This window comes from Coccinella septempunctata, chromosome 8 (genome assembly GCF_907165205.1).
Source record: "Coccinella septempunctata chromosome 8, icCocSept1.1, whole genome shotgun sequence".
Classification (NCBI taxonomy): Eukaryota; Metazoa; Arthropoda; class Insecta; order Coleoptera; family Coccinellidae; genus Coccinella; species Coccinella septempunctata.
Genome location: NC_058196.1, coordinates 32,563,344 through 32,590,570, shown reverse-complemented (window position 1 = coordinate 32,590,570; position 27,227 = coordinate 32,563,344). Strand labels below are relative to the sequence as shown.

Genomic DNA, 27,227 nt, shown 5'->3' with positions numbered 1-27,227 from the left:
CGAGCCGACTTTGAGTGGAGTGCCTTGTGTCTTCTATATCAGCGAGGTGATAATCACGAAGCTTGTACAGAAGGAAGGTTAGGCCCCTGTTTCCCTTCCATTTGGAACCTCTTTTTTGCTACCAGACCAGTGGAGATTCGCCTAGGTTTCTTCTTAAACCTGTTGGTGTAAGTAATTGCATTTTCACCTGTTCAGTTGCTCAATATCCGCAATAATAATCATCTGAAAGTGGTCGTTAACTCTTTGAGATCATTTAATCGTAGTACTCAATATTTTTCAATTCTTAATTTTTTAATCAAATGGGTTTACTCAAGAAAAATTCGCTTACCATCGGACTAACCGAGTTTTACGATGTGTAATTAGTATAGGAGCGTGGAAGTGCTGTATATATACTCATGGGGGTGTAAGAGCAAGAGCTACAAGATCGTCTAATACAGTTAAGTGCACGATTTGGCTATTATTAATTTGAGTACTGAAGGCATTTCTAACGACGAGGGTGATCCTCCACCAAGATCAGCAGAAGTTTTTTGACGCAGAGATGATATTCCTCCTAATGCCATTGAAAAACAAGTTATGTACCTATGATTATTTATTTTTTTCTTCAGTCATTTCAAGTCTTGAAATAAGTTTGGATGAAGGCTTTATTATTCGCCTTTTTTCTCGTTTTCTGCTCTGTTTCTTTGTTTCAGATATTATTTCGAAATGGAAAGAGGATGAAGAAATTTTTATATCAATGGAAAGGAAGCCCTTCAGTATTTAAAGCTTATTCTGTAAACAAATTTGTCATCACTACACTTCTCACGGGGAGACAGGGTTTTTTTACTGAGGTTTTTCCCTAAGCTCTTGTATCATACTCTAAATTGTATGGTACCCCGTTACACTAACCTTTGCTAAAACTCATACATATGCTATATTGTTTGATAACAAAAAATGTATTGCTGACATTCAAAAGAATATATATATAAGTGCACGACGAAATCCTTCCTTTAACAGCATTCTATTCTGGATAGCTACCGGTAATTTGGATGGTCGAATATGTGGCGAGAACAGCTCAAAGGCATAATGAACTTTTTATGACTACAACAATTCCTTCCAGTGGCGTCTCAGTGTGAAACGAAGTCATAACGAAGAAGTAGTTTTCCCATCTTTATATATAATATGACTTCGTTTAGAAATACAGACTAAACATCATCGAATCTCTAAACAATACTTCCCTGGGTAGAATAATCATATAAGCCATCCACCCAATCGATCAAAACGCAGAGTGACTCCCGACCTACGTCCATCATCCAATATTTAATTGAAAAGACACCGGTAAAAGATGGATCCGACGTTAAAGTTAATCTCTCGAGTAGGCTCTGAATTGATCCCAGCTTTCTCTGGCTTGCGACCCCTACTCTTTCTGAGGCGCCCACCATTAATCACTCTTTTTGGCTGATCCATGAATTCGGGAAAGGTTACAAGTAAATGAGAATCGACTCGAGGTGAGTTCCGGAACGTATTAAGGGGCTCCTTGTTACACTGACGGTTTTATTGAGGTTATTGGGGCTTTGGGGGGTTGAGCGATGAGAGGACCTCCTGCGTTGTCAGTTTGAAAGTTTGATTAAGCAGGGTTTCGAAATAGATTTCAGTTCACGATATGGAAAAATCGTATGAAATGATCGCAAGTTCCCTGAATTTTTTATAGTTCACATTTTGATTAGGAATTCACAAGTATACTAAATTTCCCCAAATAACTGATAAGGATTTATGAAAACCACTCGAAACCACAAAACCATGAACCTATTCGCTACCCCAAGGGCTAACGCTCCATGACTGATAGCGAAGAAAAGGTCTATTTTGAGCGCAACTACGGGATTTCACTGACGACGAGCGGTACCTCTTATTCTCTACCCCAAGGGCTTACGCACCATGACTGATAGAAAAGAAGAGATTTCGATTTCAACACTTATGACGCTGAACGCGAACAGGGGGGTTGACGGGACTTTCTCTTCACTACCCCAAGGGCTTACGCACCATGACTGATAGCGAAGGGAAAAGTCAGACTCGCGAAACAGGGTAAAGTACGGCAAAAGATAACAAAAAGCGATACAGTACGGCAGTGTCAAAGAAGTAACCGGTGTAGGTCTAATGAAGAAACTGCACGGTAAAGACGGGGACCTACCTACTTTATTTCAGGCACTCGCGGAAAACAAAACTGCCAAAATATTTTCAAAGGCGGAAATGTGAAATGAAAGGAATGCACTAAAATGAACTCCAATTTTTCTCAGAAAACTGGAGATCATTACAGTAGGTTACCTGAGATTGACGAGAATGAAGAGAAAAAGGAGGAAATCATTTAATGAGAAACAAATTAACTCATGGAAAATACGAAAAACTCAACAGCAACAATATTTAACAGAAAAAGAACAAAAAATTTAATTTACCAAACGAATTCGACGTTTGCTCGATGGGTCAATTCTCCTCACTCAGCCTCCTTCAAATAGGCCTCTTTCAGCTCCTTCCTCAAGATCTTACCAGATGGATTCTTCGGTATGGAACCAACGACTGCAATCCCACCCTTGAGCTGCTTGTACCTAGCAACTTTTTCGTTAACGAACTCGTTGAGTTTCTCCACGTCCAAGCCTTTTTCACCAACCACGTAGGCGCGAGGTACCTCGCCAGAGGTCTTGTGTGGTATACCTATGACCGCAGCGTCTGCCACCCCTGGGAAAGAACGTATCACCCCTTCCAGTTCAGCAGGAGCAACTTGGTTTCCCTTCACTTTGATCAGTTCCTTGAGACGATCAGTGACGAAGAAGAAACCATCATCGTTGAAATACCCCAGATCTCCAGATTTCAACCAACCGTCCTCGGTTATGGTCTTCTTGGTCTCCTCTGGAAGGTTCCGATAGGATTTCATCACTTGTGGTCCTTTGATGAGGAGTTCTCCTGTCGTGTTGGGACCCAGAGGCTTCAGGGTTGGATCCTCTGGGTCGATCACTTTCATCAGGGTGTTTGGTATTGGTCTTCCGATGGAGCCTCTGAATGATTCCACTTTCTCCATGATGCTGGGGTAGAGGTTGGTTGCTGCGCACGCCAATTCCGTCATGCCATAACCTAAGGAAAAAAACCCTTTGATTTCAGGTTTCAAGCTTGACAACTTGATGGTTTTTCACCCTGTAGGAAGTAAATTTTATCCCCGAATTTTTTTATGAAAGCTTCCTCATCTGATGCTGCAAATGGTGCTCCTCCACTCATGATTGCGCTGACGTATTGGAGGTACTCCCTCTTGACTGCTTCGTGGTAGGTTAACATCAACACTGAAGAAAAATTTTAGCTGCAGACGTTTCATCTATTATCTAAATTATTTATTTTTTTGGCTGAATCAAGGTCGTAGATTACGAATATGCTATTAGTTTTTTCTAAAAGCAGTAGTTTAACAGAAAAACTACTTTCTGTGGAAAATTTCGAAAAATTAGGTCAATTTTGAAGAGCTACAGCAGCTAGAAAAATGAGTCTGGATATATGCTGATTTTTTTACATATAGATTGATCCTTCGTGAATAGAGTGGTCCAATTTTTCCAATTTTTTCACAAAAAGTAGTTTTTGTTTGTTAAATTACCGATCTTAAAAAAAAACTAATTGCATATTCTTGATCGACGACCTTAATTTAGTCAAAAAAATGACCCGGATCCAAGTTTTACTCACCCAGCGGAGGTACTATGTACAATATTGTGCTTTTATTTTCTTTCAGCGACTTGATGAATATTTCAGGGCTGAAATTTGGCATCGTGATTATCTTTCCTCCTACCAAACTCAAACCGTGGATGATGGCTTGTCCGAAAATGTGGTAGTAGGGTAGGATGTTTGGCAAGACCTCTTGGTGGGTTTCTATAAATCAAAATCATCCAGAAATAAGGGTGCAGATGTAGACGATAGGCATGAGCAGTGCACCACCAAACTCTAGCTCCCAATTTTGTTGTCATCAGGTTTCTGACTTGACCACTTTGGAGTGGTACGTCAAAACTCTGCAGTTCTTTGGTGGATTAAAGTACATACCTGAAGCATGCTGTTGGTAATCGCTGTCGCAGAAATAAGTCTCCAGTACATTGGATATGACGTTCTTGTGCGTGAGCTCCACACCTTTTGGCAAACCTGTAGTACCACTTGAGTAAGGCATCAGAACAACGTCTTCAGGTTTACCCAAAATAATTTCTGGATAATCGACCTTAGCATCCACAAATTCATGGAAGTTTATTGTGTCTTCAGGAGAGCTTTGACTGTTCTGCCAAGATAGAATGTATTGCAATAAAACAGAACTAGTATATTATTCAACGAGCATATTATGATTATTACGAGGATGTATTGGAAACTTCTTTGCCTACTATAGAATCAAACGAATGATTAAACTCCATGGCAATCCCAAAAAACTGAAGCAAGAACTTTTCCAGCAGATTTTTGGACACGAAACTTCTTAGGTCTTGGAGAACCAGAGTGTCGCCATTCCATCGATTGTTGCTTTGTTTCTGGATCGTAGAAATGTACCCAAGTACATGACGTGAACTATATCATGAACACTTCGTATGAAATATTCAGGGCTTCAGATATCCGTTTTAGCCCAATTCGACGGTCTGATAAAATCACGTCATGAACTGCATCGATATTTTCGGGGACTGACACAGAAACTGGCCTTCTCGATCGGTCATCATCTTCAATGGAAAATTTACCTCTTTTGAAGCAGTCCAATTTTTCACGGTCGCATACGAAGGACATTGATCACCAAGGGTACTAAGTATATCACCGTAAATCTGCTTACCTCTTAACCCATTTAAATACAGGTACTTGATGATGGCTCGATACTCCAATTTTTCGGTTTTCACAATTTCGGTGGACATCTTCTTTCTTTCAATTTATTGCCTAACTCTGGTTTACTTTTTTGACCTCAAACTTTCCACTGACACTTCTAATGAGTTATTGTTCGTTGCTATGGTAACGCAATATTTTTTATGCATGGAACTGGTCTAGGCTAATTAGATATCAATACATCCTCGTATTTCAAGTGCCAGTAGAATATTATACTCCATACGCCCTTGTAACTTACCTCAGTTTTGACCACGATAGTTGGCAATTTTTTTTTAGCAATTTCAAGGGCTTTCCTCACGTTTGGATGTATTGTAACCTCTGTAACTACTGCTTTAGCCCCAGAATCTATTATCTGTCGTGAAATCTCCTCTGAAATAAAACAATAAAAAACAAATTAAACGCTGATTCTCCAATTGTTACGCTCTTGGTAGATTGGAATAGACTGGAAGTGCAATATTCACCTGGCGTGAAAGCAGGACTCACAGGGGTAACAATCAGATTTCCCTTCATAATACCCAAATTTATTATGGGATATTCTGGAATATTTCTTAGTACTACAGCCACCACGTCTCCATCTTCAAGTTTAAGGAGTTTCCTCAACGATTTACTGAAAGAGGTACTTTTGTCCCTCAGTTGACCGAAAGTATACTTCCTTTTCGTTTCTGCGCACTCCTGTGGAATGGGTTATTTTGTCAAATTCTGTTTATTGTCCATTTTATTAGGCAGAGAGAAGAATAACATCAGTAATTCTAGAACTGGGCTTGTATGGAATGAAGTAAGCTAAGATAACGGTGTGGAAATCGAGGAAATAGTTAAAAGACCCCAGGGGAAGTGTTAAATTTGTTATATCGCATTTCAACTTTGTTGTTTTACTGTTTCAACCAATTTGTTAATACCTCAGCAAACGAAGAATTTGTACTCACAATTGCCACGTAATTTTCGAATTCATTTTGGTACTGTGTTAGGAATTCCGGTAGTGTAACGTTAGGTATAGGCAGATCTGGTTGACCGGAGTTGACCACATAATCGCTGCCAATATTATTAACCAAATTTCTCTTGTTTATCCTGCGGAATTGGATCCTGGATAAATTTTTTCTTACGCAGCGCAAAACGAACATATTGCTCGGTCAAGGAGTCGATTGAGAAGAATTATCATTTTTGCCAATAGGTCAATCAATATTTTAGGCTCTTATCTTGTGTTTATTTTTTCGGTGAGGGATATGGATGGACATTGGCGTAACAATGATCTAAATGCTACTCGTTCTCTTCAAATTCGGAATTTTAAGGATTAAGCCATTGATTTGAAGCTTTCAGGGAAGAGACTTAAGAATCTGTAAGAGATAGAAGAAAAAGTACAATTTTATACAGATAGTTCTATCGAAATTTCCCCGATGTCTAACCGCGGACACCCTGTAGATAAGCGCAAGTGGGGCAGACGGTTAAGCCGATAGCTTTTATCCAAAACCAATCGCATTTGTTGAACAATACGGACGACAATGCAGACAGAAATAAAATATTAATCAGAATAGCTGAAATGAAAAAGATCAAGTTGGAGGTCATTCACAATTTATACTTATCTCATTTTTCATCGAGAATTAAGTATGAGTTCGCCAGTAGCGAAATCATATATTGTTGGAATGACCATGAAAGAGCGCAGTATCATTAATCCATTTGTTGACAACTATACAGAGTGAGTACCCAAAAAGTAATGCACAAGTTTCATGTCTCTGGTATTTATTATTTTTTAGAAAAATCAACAATCAACAGGTGAATTTTCATTTTGAATTACTCAATTTATTAGGTACAGGGTGAGTCAAAAAAATTTCAGTAGATACATCTTTTAAACAGAGTTGCATTTAGCCAAAGTACCCAATTTTCCGAATATCACAGCTATTTTTTATTTTTGAACATCGAATTACTCGAAAACGATATATACGAAGCTTTAGGCCTTAGACTCAATATTGACAAGACCAAAATCCTGGTAAGTCCGCCAGAAAGCCTTCAAACAGATATCAGCCTGGACAATGAAACTCTAGAACAGGTTGAGCAGTTCAAATACTTGGGAAGCTTCATAAATACTAGGGCTAACCTTGACACGGAAATACACAACCGTATCAATTCGGCATCACGGGCATTCTGGAAGCTGAAGGACAGAGTGTTCCAAAATCACGACCTCAATCTGAAGACCAAGACAGCTGTTTACAGAGCAGTGGTCCTCCCAACGCTTCTTTACGGAAGCGAAAGCTGGACTCCCTACAGGCGACATATTAAACAGCTTGAACAGACGCAGCAACGTCATCTAAGACAGATAATGCACATCAGATGGTTCCACAAAGTTTCGAATGCAGAAGTCTTGCAGCGCGCGAATTGTACAACAATTGAGACTCAAGTAACGAGGGCCCGACTCAGATGGAGCGGCCACATTCTGAGGATGCAAGACACAAGACTCCCCAAAATAGCTCTATACGGCGAACTCACTGAGGGAGCCCGGAAACCAGGAGGCCAGTATAAGCGGTTTAAGGATACACTACATCAATCCCTAAAATCAGTTAATGCTAATCATAACTGGGAACAACTAGCGTTAGACAGGTCACAGTGGAGGTCTTTGGTCCACAGTTATAGTGGAGAATCGAGAAGGATACAGCGGCGGCCAGATCTGGTTGGAGACTATCCATGCCCTGAGTGTGGAAGGATCTGCAGGTCGCGGTTGGGTCTCTTTAGTCACAGGAGGGCACACAGTCGCAACTAGCACTAAGAAGTTACAAGTCTGTTCGAATTTTTTTTTTTTTTTTTTTTTTTTTTTTTTCTTCTTCTTTTTGTAGATTCATTCCCGGTAACGGGATACAGCAATGACTCGAAAACGGCGCATTATACGAGAAAATATGAAGAATACATTTATTTTACAAAACCCCCAAGTATTCATTAGATAGCCTCCAACTTAGTTTCAAGAGTTGGGTTCTTTGTTTTTGGTATTTTCATGGCACGTAATGGTCATAATGTGAAAATTGGAAGACGTGGGTGATATCTTGTGTTCGAAAAAGATCAATCAAATAAAGGAAAAACCATATTGCGAAATTCATTCCATTTGATAAAACTTGTGAGAGAACTAAAAATAACTTTTTTGTTAATGGTTTTTCAACACCCTGTATCTTTCAAACCGAGTCGATTCGAAGAAAATGGTATAGGAAAAAAGTTTTTCTTCTGACCTCAAGAATCTACTGTTAAAATATTTTTACGAGTCAAAGACTCACCCTGTATAATTGAGAAGTATCTCGTAAACCATGTATGATGGGTGGAATCAAGTTTGAAAAGACTGACCTGTCCGACCTTTTTTTTTAATAGTGAATACCAAAAATATGAAATGTGCAATATTCTATTTACTCACTCTGTATACAGGAGGATCTGATACGAAGTGTTCAACATGAAAACCAATAAAAATAGAAAATAAGGGAAGCTTATTGGTAATAGAATGTTTGAATATATTGAAAATACATGGGGCAAAGCCTATCTAAACAAACATTCAGATACCTCTCTAAAAATGAAAGAGCTAGAGAACATTTTGTTTGAAGAACACCTTGATTCCAATAATATTTTTTCCACCATGTCAACTGGCAATTTGTATCTACTTATACTATCTTGTTTCGATATTTGCAATATTGAGGTGAGTAAAAAATTCACGCCAATTATTTATTTTTCAATAATTTGGATTTTTTTACTTCTATCATCCTCAATTTTCTCTTTTGTAGACGACAAAGGAAGTTGATGCATTCAAATAATTAGTATCGAACATCACGAGTCATGGTAATGTTTTATTCACTACCAGTCAACCAGTGCGTCTATTCCTCTAGACTGGAGCTTTATTTGCAGGTAATTATCCAATTATATACAATCCCTTCTACTTTTATCTCAATCGCTAGATCTAACAACCAAAGATCTCCTTCATCACGTCAAGTTAGTTTAACAATAAAACATTTTTGGTGATGCCAAATAATCCTACATTCCGAGCGATTTTTTATCGCACCGTTTTAGCAAATCTGATATATTAGTGTACTCCAACAAATTCGAGATATGAATGCAATTTCACTGTTTTCGTTTGTTTTGTCCTGAGACGTTTTATCTGAGAAAAATTGTTGATATGATATCGATTATTATTTAAACGTGAGAGTGAATTCGATTGAAGAAAGTGAATCAAGGTGAGTCGAATATTATTCTTATTTAAAATAGAAAATTACTGGACATTTCCAGCTGTTCTCATGAACAAAATTGAGCTTGATTCATTAGACCTTATAATCTGCAAACCAATGATTTTTGCCTCATAAGTCATACATAACGTAATTTCAAGAGCAGGTAGTGAATTTTTACATGTCAGGTTTACACAGTTCATTAACATTATCTGATCATATACTAGTATCCTTCACAAAAATCAAATAATTTTCAATTGACCCAACCTGAATAATTTATCTACTTATTTGCTTCCAAGTTATTTCTTAGGGAAAAATCGTCAGAGATATTAATCAAACTGATATATAAATAGAGGAAGTAGAAAATACCAAAGTTGTAGAAAAAGGCTAGAACCTAGAACAGGTCAATTTTTATATTAAACTACTGGTTTAGTAGTTTTTCATGCACCCTCTGCGAGGGTTTGTTGACTTCTACAAACGCCAACCACAACTGTTCATCCAGCTTCAGATATACCAATGGTTCGGTCATTGATGAGGTTATCTATCAATCCTTTTCATCAAAGGGATGAAATGATAACATAATATGAACAATAATGCATCTATTCATCGATTTACAGAACGATGGAGCTCTTCAACGCCCTCCTGTTGCTTCTAGCGACCAGCATCCTTCTAATATGGCTCTGGCTGAAGAACAACTACAGCTACTGGCAAAGGAGAAACGTCGAAACAGCCCCCTTTTCCTATCTTTTCGGCACTCTGAAGGATGTGACCCTACAAAAGGAAGCCTTCTCCACCGGCACCTTGAAGCTATACAAGAAATACAAGTCCAAGGGCGCCAAACACGTCGGTCTCTACTTTCTGTGGGAAACCATGTACATGCCGATAGACGTGGACCTCGTGAAATCCATCATGCAAGTGGATTTCCAGCATTTCGTCGACAGGGGTGTTTACGTCAACGAGAAAGCTGACCCTCTGAGCGCCCACCTGTTCAGTTTGGAGGGTAAGAAGTGGAAGCTGCTGAGGAACAAGCTGACTCCCACGTTCACGTCCGGTAAGATGAGGATGATGTTCGAGACCTTGGTGGAGTGCACTAAAGGTCTGGGGAAGGTCATGGATGAAGAGATGGGGGAGGCAGTCGATATCAAGGATATTTTAGGTGAGCTAGGGTTATTATTCTAAGAGGGAATCAACATCCAATGACTGTTATCCTTCTAGGAAGATTCACCACAGATGTCATTGGTAGCTGCGCCTTCGGACTGAACTGCAACAGTTTGGAAAACCCCAAGAGCGAGTTCAGGGAGAAGGGAAAGGCAGTCTTCGAGAAAGATTTCTGGGAGAACCTCAAAGAAGTCATCCTATTCCTCGCCCCAAACTTCATGAAGAAGTTGAACATCAGCCTAACCCCCAAAGATGTCAGTGATTTCTTTTTGAACGTGGTCAAAGACACCGTCGCTTATAGGGAGAAAGAGGGGGTCGTCAGAAAGGATTTCTTGCAACTCTTGATCCAGCTGAAGAACAAAGGGAAGCTGGTAGACGACGAGAAGGTCGCCGAAGAAAATATCACCGACGAAGAGAATTCCATAACTTTGGACGAGATCTGCGCACAGGCGTTCATTTTCTTCGAGGCTGGTTTCGAGACTTCTTCGACCACCATGACTTTTTCGCTGTACGAATTGTCCAAGAACAAGGAGATACAAGAGAAGGCTAGGGATGAAGTGAGGAGAGTTTTGGAGAGACACCAAGGCAAGCTCACTTATGACGCAGCGATGGAGATGCGCTATCTCGAGCAAATTATAAATGGTGAGTAAGTTGTCAGACATGAGCGTCGTGATGATGAAGCTTTGAGTTTATGAAGCTTCGAGTTTATGAAGCTTCATGTTGATGAAGCTTCACGATGATGAAGCTTCAAGTTGACGAAGCTTCACGATGATGAAGCTTCACGATGATGAAGCTTCATGTTGATGAAGTTTCACGATGATGAAGCTTCATGTTGATGAAGTTTCACGATGATGAAGCTTCGTAATTATGAAGTTTCCTGATTATTGAACTTCGGGATTATGATTATGGAGATTCGTGGCGATGAAGCACATGTCGGTGGAGCTTAGTGATGATGAAGCTTCACGATGATGAAGCTTCGCGATGATGAAGCTTCGCGATGATGAAGCTTCATGTTGATGAAGCTTCGCGATGATGAAGCTTCGTGGTTATGAAGCTTCGCGATGATGAAGCTTCGTGGTTATGAAGCTTCGGAATTATATAGCTTCCTGATCATGAAACTTCGGGATTATGATTATGGACCTTCGTAGTGATGAAGCTTTATGGCTACCATTTTCATAGGATAGTTTTACTGGTGTTCGCCTAATTAATTTCAGTTTTTTTTTGCAGAGACCTTGAGGAAATATCCTCCCTTGCCAGTTCTGAACCGGATTTGTACGAAAGAATACAGGGTGCCAGGTACGGATCTGGTTTTGGAGAAAGGACAAAGGCTTATGATCCCGGTGATCGGAATACAGTCCGATCCTGAATATTATCCGGAACCGGAGAAGTTCGACCCAGACAGATTCTCAGAAGAGAACAAGAAGAACATGAAACCGTACACTTTTCTGCCATTCGGTGATGGACCGCGTGTCTGCATAGGTGAGTGATTTGAAATGACATTAATCTTCGAAATATTCAAACTAATTTGAATCTTCATCGATATCATATACCCACCACATAGGCAAATTGTTTTCTCGAAAATGTCAAATCACGACATTAAAAACTGACTTTGACAGCACCACCATTTTGTCTGGGGGACAATTGTTGGTTAAATTCACGTTTTTGTGACTTCAATTGGTGTTTTTGAATCCTCATCAATATTCTCGGATAATGTGAATGTTATTTATCCCTCAGTGATGAAAATTTGTGATCATAGATGATTTGTTTCGAGATTTTGACAATTTGACATAGATAACAGAGTGGGGTGTGTCACATTTATTCGTTTCATAGGAAGGGGTTAACTGTTTCGGCCTGTTTAATATTTTATTCTATTCTATATCTCACTCCTTTCAATGCTTGTTTTTCCATCAAACCTTGCTTTTAATATCCTTGTGGCCTCAAATCAGATCGGGTCTTTCGAGTGACCTCATACGCCGCGAGCGGATGGGGGTGGGAGGTGGGGGTTGTGCAAAAAATTGAGTTATCTCAAGTTCCTCGGTAGAGGCGGTTCAATTATTATCAATTATCCCATTGTTGATTTTCCGCCCGCTTCATCGGTTTTTTTTTTCGCGGCGAATTAATCACGATCGATCTGATTTTTCAGGTGCTCGATTCGGCATGATGCAAACAAAGGTTGGATTGGCGGCCCTGCTGCTGAACTACGATTTCGAAGTTAGCGAGAAGACAAAAGAACCTATCGATTTCGAGCCCAAGTCCTTCGTTATGCTGACCAAGGGTGACGTGTGGTTGAAATACCGCAGGATAGCGGAAATTGAACTGTAAAAATCCTTGTTTTCACATTTTTTTATAAATGATTAGTTTTTAATAGGGGAAAAAAGTGTAAAAATTCACTCTACAACTTAAATAAGTTAATAAAGACAAGATCCTCAATATCTGGTGTTTCAGTTTTCCATTCCCAACATGAATTCAGCAAAAGTGCATCGACCTTCAATGTAATATTTCTTAGGCCCGTTTGCACCAAACGCACTTAGTGTTAAGTGTCCCTTAAAATGAACCCTCAACTTAAATTACGTTGTACCAACTGTTAAGTGACATTTAAATGGCTAAAGCTAGCCTTAAATTTAAGCGCTCCTGTAATGACCACTTAGGTATTTAAGGGCGGGATTCTAACCTAAAATAATTTGTTGAACTGGCTGCAAACCTATTTTTGATGGATTTTGAAAATTGAATGAATTCATTACTGAATACCAAGCCTTTTCTTTTGCCTTTATTGTAATGCCATCAGTCTTTTTTGATTTTCAATTTGGTGTCACAAATCATACTATAGTTAGCAACAAACTCTTTTCCTCTGTTGAGAAGTTGAGTGCCCTTCGTAAATTACTACAATGATTGCTTAGCAATCATTCACCGTATTCGTATTAACAAGGGCAATAAGGACATTTTCTTCACGTTCCTCTTCAACATTAGTAAAACAAATTCGCACAAGACCTTACAAAGAAAGTGTTGTACTTATATAAACTTTGGTACCTTTTATTTGACAATCATTATCATTATCAATGTTAATGCTAATTCAACAACAAAAAGTTGTTACACTTTGAAAATATAATAATATATCCTTGACACCGACTGACAGGACAATAAAGTTAGGTTAATGAAATGACAACGATCATCGGCAACCGGCCAACCAATGAAATGGCTTTATTGGACTAGGATGAAGTTGCACCAAAATAAAAAACTGAAATATCCCTAGATATAAAAACTTAAGGGCCCCTTACTTAAGATTCTGTTAAGCCACAGTCGTGCAACTGGGAATAAAATTAGGCGTCCATCAACTTTGTATGAGGCTTAGTTCAGTACTCCTTTTAAGGGGGATTGGTAATTTTTTGCTGAAATTTTATTTATATCCAATATAAACCAACAAAGAACCCATAGGCTGTCAATTGTACTTTCAAAAGTTTCTGCTTGTTCGAAAACCTCTATATTAATCCAAACCTCTGACATACAAAATCGAATTTGACACTACAGTGTAGTGTCACAGATTTAGCTGGTTTTTCTGAAGATAATTTTGTTTTTCCATATGTGGCAAAGTTCATTATGAAAACTTAAAATGGCAGAATAGGAAAAAGTGTTTCTTTCGATCTGTTGACATATCTGTACGAGTCAAAAACTCACATGTATAATCATGAATTCTGAATACTTTTTCAATCAGCACAGTTTCCTTTAGAGGATCAAATGTGATATTCTAGGGGGAGAAGTCTAACCTATCAGTTATTTTCTGCCAAAATTCGTTAAATAATGGAATAATTCTGCAGGACTGCGAAGTTATTTATAGATTTCTTAGTAGCAAATCGAATTCCCACAGGCGGAGATAAGGGATTTAAAAAAAAATCGGTATTTTGGAAATATCGCAGAGAAAAGAGATATTTTGTATTCTCAAGTCATGGGGATAATCGGAGTACGGAATACTGGGAAATTAGATGTTTATGCTTCGTTTATTTATATGTACAACACTCCTTATCTTTTAAAATTCATCACTACTATTTAAATCATTGAAGGATCGTATTTGTTGATAGTGCCTGAATCTTCCAAATCTAGTTACAGATGAGGTGAGTGAAGCATTCAGGGAAATTCCCATTTCTGACAGAATTTCTTCTAGAATGTAGGGATTTTCATAAAAAAATTCGATTGAAACTTTTCGGAAAATACTCAAACGAAATCCGTTTCAGATTCAGAAGAATGGTTTTTGGGTTATTCGACTTCTTCAAAAAGATTTTCGTAACAAAGCCTGTAGATTTTACTAAAAATCAATCAAACAGTTTTCGAGTTTCCTTGAATTTACCAGCATTTCAGTCTGTACATTGAATGCACTCATTTTCTGATCCACTGAAGGTAGATCCAACTTTCATCTCACAGCTACTGAACATGAAAATCCAGATCAAGGGTGGATCTACTCCCTTCTGGTTTTCAAATTTGGATTTTGCGCAGAATACGTTATACATGTTTATCAAACAGTCCAGGGATGTGACCATGAAGTTTATTTAATAGGCCAGTAAATATTGGCTCGTAAATCACAAGTGATCAATGACTGTTTGATTGACAATTAGTGAATAATGGCTCATTAATCATTAATAGATTACGATCAGTTTAAGCATCTATCATGGATAATTTTAATCTTTTCAGGTGAACAATGCTCGACTATACGATATTTACCTTAGTGACAGTGATCGTTTCCCTCGCTCTGATATGGATGAAGCACAAATTCTCCTACTGGAAGAACAGAAAGGTACCAACACCGAGCTTACGCCTGTTCTTGGAACATTCCAAGATGGGCATACTCCAGCAGAACTCCTACGCTGACAGAGATCTCAACATGTACAGATATTTCAAGGATAGAAATCACATGCATGGTGGTACCTACTTTTACCACATCCCAGTCTACATACCCATCGATTTGAACCTCATCAAACATATCCTGCAGATCGACCATCAGTGTTTTCAAGATCGCGGTTTGTACGTTAACGAAAAGGGTGACCCTCTAAGTGCTCATCTGTTCAGTTTGGGAGGTGAGAAATGGAGAACGTTGAGAAAAAAGTTAACACCTACTTTCACCAGTGGAAAAATGAGGATGATGTTCCAAACTATCCAAGATTGCACCTCAGATCTTCAGAAGGCTATGATCGGCAATATTCAACCAGAGGTTGACGTCAAAAACTTGATGGGTGAGTGAATTCATCACAAGGGAGCGAAATATTCATTATACAGGGTGAGTGTTTGACTCGTACAAACATTTCAACAGTATCTTCTTGATGTCAAAGGAAACACTTTTTCCTTTACCATTTTTTTCCGAGTCGACTCGGTTTAAAAGATGCTCATCCTGTATACTTGATGCATGAAAAATGCCGAACCTACAAAGCCAAATCTCACCTGTAATTTTGAAGGATGAGATTGTTTTCATTTGTGTTTCGGTATTCGAATAGCTGCTGAAAGTGAAACTAACAATTCGAACTGCTTTCCCGATAAAATTCACAAAGAATGCAGATGAACTTGAATCGGTAGAAGTTGATTCAAAGAAATTGCATTCATAACAACTATTATTATCAATAAAAATGCGTACATCATTAGTATTTGGGTTAGAAAATTTCAAAATCGTGATTATATGAGTGGAATTCCCGTTGTGTCAGTTCAGATAATGGTCTAAAATTATTTAGAAATGAAATTAGAGATAGGAGTTAATCGCAATCAATGCATTCGGACGTGTGCAGATAAGCTATTAAGCAGGGATGAATTTTCCAAGTTTTGATCTATTACTCAACTAACACACGTGGTAAAATTGTTGAAATGAAGTCATTAATACTGAGTGTTTTGTTTTTAATATCACATGGTGTATTAGTGATTCGATAAAGATGATGTCAAACATATTGAGGATGTTGTATTCCTTTTGGTACACAAAAACCTAAACACCATAGCCTTATGGAAGAGAATTTGTATAAAGCAATGTCTCTTTGTTTTGTACGTAAAAGTTAATTACTGATAAGCGTTTCTATGGGTCATAAAGTAACGCCATATTACGTGGTTTATGCGAAACGTATCATAGAAAATCAATTTTTCAGCTAGATTTACAACTGACGTCATAGGAAGCGTAGCCTTCGGCATAAAATGCAACAGTTTGGAAAATCCGAAATGCCAATTCAGAGAAATGGCCCAAACCGTTTTTCGCACTGATTTCTTGGCGGCCCTCAAACACAGCGTACTCTACGCGTTCCCCGAAGTGATGCAATCGTTGAACGTCAAGATCCTAAGTCCAGAAGCCAGCGATTTCTTCTTGAACATCATAAAGAACACGGTGGACTTCAGAGAGAAAAACAAGGTGTTTAGGAGAGATTTCATGCAGCTCCTGATCCACCTGAAGAACGGAGGGTCAAGATTGACGGATGCAGAAGATAAAAACTCGACAGAGAATATGTCGATAACCATAGATGAGGTGGCAGCGCAAGCTTTCATTTTTTTCGAGGCTGGGTACGAAAGTTCATCGAACACTATGTCGTTTTGTCTTTACGAGCTTTCCTGCAATTTGCACGTTCAAGAGAGGGCTAGAGAGGAGATTTTTCGTGTCCTGGATAAGTATGGAGGCGTCTTGACTTACGACGCTGTCGAAGAGATGAAATATTTGGAACAGGTGTTATGTGGTGAGTTTTATACAGAGAAGAAAAAGTATATTCACACAAAGCTAAAATACAATGCGGAAAATTCGCAGACTCAATCCTCCGTTTGGAATATTCAACGCTACACTGTACCGACGAGGGACAACGATCCTAAAACCGGTCTACAGTTTGATATTTTCACTATATTTACAATTCATTCCTTATTATGAGAAGACAAACTTTGATAACTAGATTCCGAATCAAAAAAGCTGGACACCTAACTCGTTTTGTGCACATTGACCTAATTCTGATCACTCAACTTATTTTTCAGAGACTCTCCGGAAGTATCCACCACTATCCAGTCTTTATCGTATTTGTACCGAGACTTATCAGTTACCAGGCACTGATGTAGTTTTAGAAAAGGGTACCAGGGTCTTGATACCAACATACGGTATACATCATGATCCTGAGTACTATCTGGACCCTGAAAAGTTCGATCCAGACAGATTTGGTGCAGACAGAAGGGGTGCGAAGTTGGATTGTACATTCTTGCCTTTTGGAATTGGTCCAAGGGTATGCATAGGTGAGGATACTTCTCGTTTTTCGAGCGACATACTTACGAGGATATATTGAAAAATTTTTAGCCTACTATAGAAACAAACAAATGATTACTCCATGGCAATCCCAAAAAACCGAAGCAAGAACTTTTCCAGCAGATTTTTAGACACGAAACTTCTTAGGTCTTTGAGAACCAGAGTGTCGCCATTCCATCGATTGTTGCTTGGTTTCTGGATCGTAGAAATGTACCCAAGTCTCATCCATAGTAACAATTCGGTTTAAGAAGTCTACATCGTTTTCAAATCGAGTACAGATCGAACGCGATGCTTCTACCCTTGCATGCTTTTGGTCAACATTCAAACATTTGGGGACCCATTTTGCAGCAATTTTCCTCATGTCCAAATTGACGTGAACTATATCATAAACGTGTTCATTTGAAATATTCAGTGCTTCAGATATCCGTTTGAGCCCAATTCGACGGTCTGATAAAATCATGTCATGAACTGCATCGATATTTTCGGGAACTGACACAGAAACTGGCCTTCGTGATCGGTCATCATCTTCAATGAAAAATTGACCTCTTTTGAAGCTTGCAGTCCAATTTTTCACGGTCGCATACGAAGGACATAGATAACCAAGGGTATTGAGCATATCTTCGTAAATCTGCTTACCTCTTAACCCTTTTAAATACAAGTACTTGATGATGGCTCGATACTCCAATTTTTCGGTTTTCACAATTTCGGTGGACATCTTCTTTCTCTCAATTTATTGCGTAACTCTGGTTCACTTTTTTGACCTCAAACTTCACACTGACACTTCTAATGAGTTATTGTTCGTTGCTATGGTAACGCAATATTTCTTTATGCGTGGAACTGGTCTAAGCTAGCTAAATATCAATACATCATCTTATTTATATGACAGTGTTTCTGGTTCTTCTCTGGTCTGACCAATAATTTGTTTTGCAGGTTTGCGTTTTGGAAAATTACAGACGAAAGTTGGACTTATCTCTCTGTTGAGGCATTTCGAATTCTCTTTGAGCGAGAGTACTACAGTGCCTCTTGAATTTGACCCAGAAAGCTTCACTTTGTCTGCAAAGGGGAAGTTATGGTTGAAATACAAGAAGATCGATGACTACTCAGAGATGAATCGATAGTAACAGAGAGAAACGATGTACCTTGAAGAATATAGTATTTATTACATTTTTTAAGTATTTATATGTGTATGAGAGAATGTTAAATTATTTTATACAATTCATGTAACATTGAAATATAACCTTCTGCCAAAATTTCATTTATTTTGAAAGATTTTTGTTTTTGTTTCAATGATATTAGTAGTTTAATGACTTGCTACTTAACTACTGCACTGCACCACTAATTTAAAAGACAAATGGCTTAATATACAGGGTCTACTGCCTTCTATCCTGAATTCAGAGTAACATGCGCACCTTCCAGTACTATTTTAAAACATACAGTTCGAGCATATCAATTTTTACATCAAATAACACAACTTTTTCTCTATTATTGATGAGTTTGTCATGCACCCTGTACAAAAAATGGGGTGTAGTTGAAATTTTCAAATGAAAACCCTATTTTTTCGAGTTAATTTTACTACCTCTGTATCACATTCGTAGAATTATCTTACTGTTGCATAAAATTTTGGTATCTACTTTATTGTTTAGATATTCTCTGTGTGTTATTCATTGATTGTAGTTAAAAAATGAATAAGTGTCAATTCGAATTTCGGTGTTTAATATATTATATAAGCTGTGAAAAATTATAGCATGTAGTTTATATTTGAGATAACTCCCGTTTTTTACATGAGGAAAGTTAAGATCTTCATAATTTCGTTCCCCGACCACTTCAAAACCTTGCAATTAACTGAAACCTTGTACAAGACATATTAAACTATTTCACTATGGCCTATTTTTAATCATATCCCCCCTAATCATATGTTTCGATATGGAAAAAATGGAGAACAATATATTTCTCACGAAGAAAACACGCAAACTTATGTTTGAATGTATTCCTTGCATCGCTTTCACAATATTTTCGATTCTCATTGATATCAACCATATAATAATTATGCTCCCACCAAATGAGAGTCTCTCAAGGTTTACGAATTTGAAAATCTTGACTGGAATATCGTATATACATAATTGCAATTCAAACAAGTTGTCTGCAGACCGTTTTCAAACCGTCCTTCTGTTTGACATCTCAATAAAAACTAGGTATAGGTAAAGTTTTGGTGATCTCAAATGATGTACCAGCAGTGTGTCTGATAGGTGAGTAGTCTCCTGATTTGTGAATTTATTACATACTGTCGAAACAGATTTTTTTGGTCGTTATCAGGACCTTTTTACTTCTGATCGTGTCTTATTACTTAATAAGGTTGATCGTTTGAACTATTCGCAATTTATGTCGATAGGAATTCTTATCAAACGATTTAGAGGTTATTTATTGATGTAACTTATACATTCGGTGATTTATGTTCAATTTTTGAATTATACCTATGTGAGTGTGATTGAAAGTACTTAATGCAGCAGTGTGCAAATTTTTGGATTTCAATAGGTGAGATCAATCGATTTAAAATTAGTTTTGTTAGCAGTATTTGAAACTTTTTTGAAATTTCACTATTTCATCAAACATATAATACTGCATGCAATTATTTCATTGCTAGAATTCAAAATAATGAGATGAAATGGTCAGGTCAATGAAATATAGTAAATCAAGAAGACTTTTTTTGAATATGCTCGGACAGATCGCTCAATATTTCACATTGCTCTATTTCTATGATTATTTTCGAAGAGTATATCAAGATACACCAACGTACCAAATATCCAATTCTTATAGATACCTTGTCGTTAAAGAGATATTCAATAAACGCCAACTGATTCGAAAATGAAGGAATTTTGTGGACTAAATGAAATAATTCAGGCAGTTTATAAATTTAATGTCAAGGGGAACTTATTCATCATTTTAGTCAAACGATGTGTTGAATAAAAATGAGTAAGGAGAGCAGTATCAGTTTGTAGTTTTGTGAGACACAATATTCGTTGAAAATCGTACAAAAGTTGACTGAAACTCACAAGATTGAAGTTTCACTAATGACTGGCTAAGGAAATAGGACCAGAAAACAAAGTTCTTCATTTATACAGAAAGAAGTATCCTATACTATACTGCATTAATTAAAATTTCGAAAAATCCTATCAGAGACGTTAAAATCTCATAACAAAAGAGCTCCACCCGAGATTAACACCCAAAAACTTCCAAATATTGCAGCTTCAAGTGGTCAAACATCATGCTGGCGTTAGTGACAGCCCTGTCACTGCTTCTCACCTCCATTTACCTCGTCCACGTCTGGTTAAAACGGAAATACTCCTTCTGGAAGGACAGAGATGTGCTAACACCACCGGTACAATTCGGATGGGGCAACTACCGGGAGTCCATACTGCAAGAAAAAAGTTTCGGCGAAGCTCTACACGAGTTCTACCGTTTCTTCAAGTCCCATGGGGTACCACACGGGGGACTGTACACCTTCACCTCCCCCGTCTACATGCCGGTGGACATAACCATCGTCAAGGCCATACTACAAAACGACTTCGATCACTTCGTCGATCGTGGTTTTTACGTGAACCAACGGGACGATCCATTGAGCGCCAACCTGTTCACGCTGGAGGAACAGAAATGGAGGCCTTTGAGGTCCAAGTTCACACCAGCCTTCAGCACGGCAAAACTGAAGATGATGTACGAAACGCTGTTCAAGTGCACTGGGGATTTGGAAGAGGCTCTGGAGGAGTTTGAAGGCAAGCATCTGGACATAAAGGAACTGATAGGGAGGTTCACCATCAACGTCATTGGAAGTTGCGCCTTTGGCGTCGAGTGCAACTGTCTCAAAGAACCAAACAACGAATTTCGCTTGAATGGTGAGTAAAAACTATAGGTTAGATCCTTCAAGAAGTCCCTGGCATCAACAATTCTTCTCCATCTTCCACTTACAGCTAATTTCCCACACCTGCTCTTCTTTCTCTTTATTAGTGAACCTTTCCAGGTTCTTCCTTCTTCGAGAGGACAACCTTCGAGAATTTCAAGATTTTTTTGGCGGACGTAGCCCCCGGCCTAATGAAAAAACTCCACGTCAGCGTGAGCAGACCCAGCACCATCGAATTCTTCAAGCGTTTAACGCAGGAAACCATGGAGTACAGAGAGAGGAACAACGTGATACGTAAGGATTTCATGCATCTGTTGATACAGCTGAAGAACAGCGGAATACTGGTAGATACGGAAGACGTGGGTGACATAGAGAAACGCGAGAGCGGAGAGAAGGTTTCCCTGGAAGATCTGGTGGGTCAGGCGTACGTCTTTTTCATAGCCGGCTACGAGACGCCGTCCAACACCATAAGCTACACTCTCTACTTCTTGGCTGTGTTCAAGGAAATGCAGGAGAAGTGTAGGAAAGAGGTGGAGGATTGTTTGGCTAGGCATGGTGGTCAGTTGTCCTACGAAGCCGTTTCGGAGATGCATTACGTGGACAGTGTCATCAATGGTGAGTTGATTTGAAAATGCAAACTTGGGACAAGTCCATATTGAATGTACGAGATGTATAGGTTAACTCTCACTCAGTTTTGATCTGTTTAGGTTAGGTAAGGTTAGGTTTATGCCAGATAAGGTTAGGTTAGGTTTATGGCAGATTAGGATAGGTTAGGTTTATGCCAGATTAGGTTAGGTTAGGTTAGGTTAGGTTTATGCCCGATTAGGTTAGGTTAGGTTTATGCCAGATTAGGGTAGGAATGCCAGATAAGGTTAGGTTAGGTTTATGCCAGATTAGGTTAGGTTAGGTTCATGGCAGATTAGGTTAGGTTAGGTTTATGGCAGATTAGGTTAGGTTAGGTTTATGCCCGATTAGGTTAGGTTAGGTTTATGCCAGGTTAGGGTAGGTTAATGCCAGATAAGGTTAGGTTAGGTTTATGCCAGATTAGGTTAGGTTAGGTTTATGCCAGATTAGGTTAGGTTAGGTTTATGTCAGATTAGGTTAGGTTAATGCCAGATTAGGTTAGGTTTATGCCAGATTAGGTTAGGTTAGGTTTATGCCAGATTAGGTTAGGTTAGGTTTGGACTATGCTTGGGTTAAGTACAAGTTTGAGGAAGGGTTTTGATTGGGAGTAATTACCAATGCCCAGGAAGAATATATGTTTCGTTTTCTTCTAGAAAGTATGAGGTTTTACCCTCCAGTTCATGTCTTGAACAGGGTATGTACAAAGGACTATCAGGTGCCTGGAACAGACTTGCTGTTGAAGAAGGGACAAAAAGTGGTGATACCAGTCTTAGGTATCCAAAGAGACGAGGAACATTATCCTAATCCTGATACTTTCGATCCGGACAGATTCTCTGCTGAGAACTCGAAATGGAGGAACCCTGCCACGTTCTTACCCTTCGGATATGGTCCAAAGAATTGCATAGGTAATGAAAATATCCTCTTGACGATATTGTTATGTGGTACAACAAACGGTATCAGTATTGATTTTTCTTCCAGGTCTACGTTTTGGGATGGTTCAAGTCAAGACAGCAGTTATAACCGTTATCCGCCATTATGAAATTTCCCTCAACGAAAGGACAAAGTACCCTATGGAATTCGACACAGGACATCCCCTCACACTTTGCCCCAAAGGGGGGATATGGCTAAACATGAAGAAAATAGGGAAATGAATCTCTTTAGTGACATTGCCTGAAATATATGCCCATATGTATGGTGTTTGGTCGATTAGGTTTAAGTAAAGTGTTTTTATAGGAATGCTGTTCTTATTTTTATAGTTCGATACCAAGATATTCCCCGAAATGTTTTCCAAAATGTTTTTTTGTTGAAGTCGTCGAAAAATATCTCTTTTCAAAGGCAATGAATAAGAAGAAGAAAAATTTATATTGCCATCGATAGTATGCAACAATAGACGACTATGTCTTCTCTATTGGCTCGACGAGAGAGTAAGACAGTCGCATAGTTCCTTGTTGCTAGTCGTGGCGATCTATCGCCACAGAGAAATCTGACTTCACGCTCACCTATAGAGTTAATTTAACCCTAAACTTGTTGGAGAAATTAGGGGAGCTTTGCTTGAAAGTCAATAACCTCAAAAACCAGGTGACAGGGCCGATTTTCCTCCTAATAAGTTATATTTCTCGAGGATAAAAGGTAAGAAAACACCCCAAACAATCCAATTAATGAAATAACGTTGTTTCCGTCAACGGTACGCACTCAGACGGGCTTTCCACGTCAATGCCCTCGTTCAATCTGTAGTAGAGGATATAATGAAGTGCACTGCCCCATCATCAGTGGCGATTAAATAGCAATTCGCCATGAACTTGAGACTTGAGGATGGAGAAACGACGTTAATTTTCCGAGTCGAACGCCAATAACTCCTGAGAATCGAGCAGGGTTCAATTTATCCCCTTGCCGAAGGTCATTGTATCGGGGGAGATTTGAGGAAGTGCACGAAAGTTAAGTGGGCCAGCAGAGTACAATGAAAACTTTCAAAGTCTGCTTAGTTCTCGTGTTGGAAAATAAAAATTAGAGAAACACAGGGCTGGGGGTCAGAGCTTCCTATATCTCCTGGATATAAGATGTTATCTCTGTTACTGGTTTATCTGGTGATGATAATCTGTACATACAGGTAAATAATGGCTCGTAAATCACGAGGGATCAATGAATGTTTGATTTACAATTAGTGAATAATGGCTCATTAATCATTAATAGATCACGATCAGTTTAAGCATCTATCATGGATAATTTTATTCGTTTCAGTTGAACAATGGTCGACTCTACCATATTTACCTTAGTGACAGTGATCATTATCTTCGCTCTAATATGGCTGAAGCACAAATTCTCCCACTGGAAGAACAGAAAGGTACCAACACCGAGCTTATAACTGTTCTTGGAACATTCCCAGATGGGCATACTACAGCAGAACTCCTACGCTGACAGAGATCTCAACATGTACAGATATTTCAAGGATAGAAATCACATGCATGGTGGTACCTACTTTTACCACATCCCAGTCTACATACCCATCGATTTGAACCTCATCAAACATATCCTACAGATCGACCATCAGTGTTTTCAAGATCGCGGTTTGTACGTTAACGAAATTGGTGACCCTCTGAGTGCTCATCTGGTATAGGAAAAAAATGTGTCGTTTAACCTCATTAATCTACTGTTGAAATATTTGTACGACTCAAAAACTCACCCTGTTTACCTATTAATAGCATGAAATTTGTCGAAATACTGCACACAACCGTCGCGACTAAAAAAAAACAATTATACTAGTGTGAGAGTACTCCGTTGGAATAACCTGTTTGCTCAACAACCTTTCAAAAAGGATTATCCTCTGTAATTAGTTATATCCAGATTTAGGACACGTGTCCTTTGTTGGGGTTGCTACACACGCTAGGCTCGGCGGTGAAATAAGCTTCAAAGTTTCGTCGTTCGTTACTGCCAACTGCGAAATGTTGATTTGTAGTTTTTATGCAACAAGAACTTTTTTCCCAGAGGCAATTCTGCCAGACCCCTTTCGCTTACGATTCGATGTTCCACGCATAAAAAAAATATTGCGTTACCATAGCAACGGACAATAACTCATTAGAAGTGTCAGTGTGAAGTTTGAGGTGAACAAAGTAAACCAGAGTTACGCAATAAATTAAAAGAATGAAGATGTCCACCGAAATTGTGAAAATAGAAAAATTTGAGTATCGAGCCATCATCAAGTACCTGTATATAAAAGGGTTAAGAGGTAAGCAGATTTACGAAGATATGCTTAATACCCTTGGTGATCAATGTCCTTCGTACGTGAACGTGAAAAATTGGACTGCAAGCTACAAAAGAGGTAAATTTTCCATTGAAGATGATAACCGATCGGGAAGGCCAGGTTCTGTGTCAGTCCCCGAAAATATCGATGCAGTGCATGACATGATTTTATCAGACCGTCGAATTGGGCTAAAACGGATATCTGAAGCACTGAATATTTCATACGAACGCGTTCATCATATAGTTCACGTCAATTTGGACATGAGAAAAATTGCTGCAAAATGGATCCCCAAATGTTTGAATGTTGACCAAAAGCGTGCAAGGGTAGAAGCATCGCGTTCGATCTGTGCTCGATTTGAAAACGCTGTACACTTCTTAAACCAAATTGTTACTATGGATGAGACTTGGGTACATTTCTACGATCCAGCAACAAAGCAACAATCTATGGAATGGCGACACTCTGGTTCTCCAAGACCTAAGAAGTTTCGTGCCCAAAAATCTACTGGAAAAGTTCTTGCTCCAGTTTTTAGGGATTGCCATGGAGTAATCATCATTGATTTTTTGGATAAGGGTAGAACAATAACCGGAGATTACTATTCGACATAACTGACCACTCTACGGGAAAAATTTGAAGAGAAAAGACGCGGAAAGCTATCCAAAGGTGTTTTGTTTTTGCAGGACATCGTCCCTGCACACAAATCTCATGTTGTCAAGCAAAAAATTCGTGATTTAGGGTTTAAATTACTAGAACACCCCCCTTATTCACCAGATTTGACTCCATCCGACTATCATCTCATTCCTCAACTGAAAAAAAGTTTAAAAGGTCGTAAATTTTCTTCCAACGAGGGGGTCATAAAAGCTGTGGAGGTTTGCAGAGCAAGAAGAAACACTTTTTTTTAAAGGTCTAGAGACGTTGCAGGTTCGCTGTAATAAATGTATTCAACTAAGAGGAGAATATGTTGAGTAATAAAATATTTTGACATCGAAATTTTGTTTGGTTCAATACTAGGCTAAGAATTTCTCAATATTCCCTCGTGAACATTTTCACTCTAAATGATGCTTGATGAGGATCATTCAACACACGAATAAGAAAACGTAGATTCCTCTGGATCTACACGTCATCCAGAACATTCTCGTATCGCACAGCTGGATCCGGAATCGCCTTGTACATATACTGGGATCATGTAGGATTCGATTATCTCTCAGGGATGCAGATTCTGTATCACGCACGATGAAGCGGAACCCTGTGATTTCAAATTGGACCAATTCCCTCAAGAAAGGCCTAATAATCCCCGTTTTCATCGCTTAATTGAATTCGATCCCGAAGGATTTTCCACATCGAAAGATCCAAATCTTCTGCTGAACGGAGGAGGGAAAACGACAGCAATCTTCTAATAACTGGGGGGTGGGAGGGTGATGCATTGAATTCAGCGCAGATGAGACAGTAAAGTGGATTGATTTGCAGAAATATCTGCGATGTAGGGCAGTGAAAAGTTTCAGATGCTCTCAATAATACACCTACATTTTGATTCCCATATGAGGAGTACGAGGATATATTGAAAAATTCTCAGCCTACTGTAGAACCAAATAAAATTTCAATGTCAAAATATTTTATTACTCAATATATTCTCCTCTTAATTGGATACATTTATTACAGCGAACCTGCAACGTCTCTAGGCCTTTCAAAAAAATCGTTTCTTCTTGCTCTGCAAACCAGACCTCCACAGCTTATATAACCTCCTCGTTGGAAGAAAATTTAGGACCTTTAAAACTTTTCTTCAGTTGAGGAAAGAGATGATAGTCGGATGGAGCCAAATCAGGTGAATAAGGGGGGTGTTCTAGTAAATCAAACCCTAAATCACGAAGTTTCTGCATGGCAACATTAGATTTGTGTGCAGGGACGTTGTCCTGCAAAAACAAAACACCTTTGAATAGCTTTCCGCGTCTTTTCTCTTTAATTTTTTTCTCGTAGAGTGGTCAGTAATGTCGAATAGTAGGTAATCACCGGTTATTGTTCTACCCTTATCCAAAGAATCAATCATGATTACTCCATAGC

The 27,227-nt window shown here is 38.7% G+C and overlaps 4 protein-coding genes across 5 annotated transcripts; 3 read left to right on the top strand and 1 right to left on the bottom strand.

The window, feature by feature from the left end:
• Positions 1 to 2,316: 2,316 nt before the first annotated feature.
• On the bottom strand, positions 2,317 to 6,002 carry LOC123319120 (4-coumarate--CoA ligase 3-like). The gene is made up of 7 exons (XM_044905972.1): positions 5,769 to 6,002; positions 5,307 to 5,517; positions 5,084 to 5,214; positions 4,042 to 4,267; positions 3,691 to 3,873; positions 3,159 to 3,302; positions 2,317 to 3,099 (listed from the first exon to the last, which is right to left on the bottom strand). Exons 1-7 carry the CDS (start codon positions 5,961 to 5,963, stop codon positions 2,465 to 2,467), a joined length of 1,725 nt encoding a protein of 574 aa, XP_044761907.1. The 5' UTR covers positions 5,964 to 6,002; the 3' UTR covers positions 2,317 to 2,464.
• Positions 6,003 to 8,844: 2,842 nt separating this feature from the next.
• LOC123318460 (probable cytochrome P450 6a14) lies at positions 8,845 to 12,616 on the top strand. Its single transcript, XM_044905082.1, has 5 exons — positions 8,845 to 9,038; positions 9,644 to 10,182; positions 10,242 to 10,826; positions 11,412 to 11,663; positions 12,328 to 12,616. Exons 2-5 carry the CDS (start codon positions 9,648 to 9,650, stop codon positions 12,504 to 12,506), a joined length of 1,551 nt encoding a protein of 516 aa, XP_044761017.1. The 5' UTR covers positions 8,845 to 9,038; positions 9,644 to 9,647; the 3' UTR covers positions 12,507 to 12,616.
• A 1,523-nt stretch (positions 12,617 to 14,139) lies between these two features.
• On the top strand, positions 14,140 to 18,687 carry LOC123318461 (probable cytochrome P450 6a14). Its single transcript, XM_044905083.1, has 5 exons — positions 14,140 to 14,290; positions 14,865 to 15,403; positions 16,295 to 16,870; positions 17,157 to 17,408; positions 18,349 to 18,687. Exons 2-5 carry the CDS (start codon positions 14,872 to 14,874, stop codon positions 18,534 to 18,536), a joined length of 1,548 nt encoding a protein of 515 aa, XP_044761018.1. The 5' UTR covers positions 14,140 to 14,290; positions 14,865 to 14,871; the 3' UTR covers positions 18,537 to 18,687.
• A 917-nt stretch (positions 18,688 to 19,604) lies between these two features.
• LOC123318462 (cytochrome P450 6k1-like) lies at positions 19,605 to 23,170 on the top strand. Of its 2 annotated transcripts, none has more exons than XM_044905085.1 (5): positions 19,605 to 19,664; positions 20,662 to 21,305; positions 21,431 to 21,925; positions 22,588 to 22,839; positions 22,913 to 23,170. In XM_044905085.1, exons 2-5 carry the CDS (start codon positions 20,681 to 20,683, stop codon positions 23,083 to 23,085), a joined length of 1,545 nt encoding a protein of 514 aa, XP_044761020.1. In that variant the 5' UTR covers positions 19,605 to 19,664; positions 20,662 to 20,680; the 3' UTR covers positions 23,086 to 23,170. The 2 variants fall into 2 exon arrangements, with proteins under 2 accessions (XP_044761020.1, XP_044761019.1); XM_044905084.1 differs by lacking the exon at positions 19,605 to 19,664 and adding an exon at positions 19,795 to 19,950.
• The last annotated feature ends 4,057 nt before the right edge of the window (positions 23,171 to 27,227 follow it).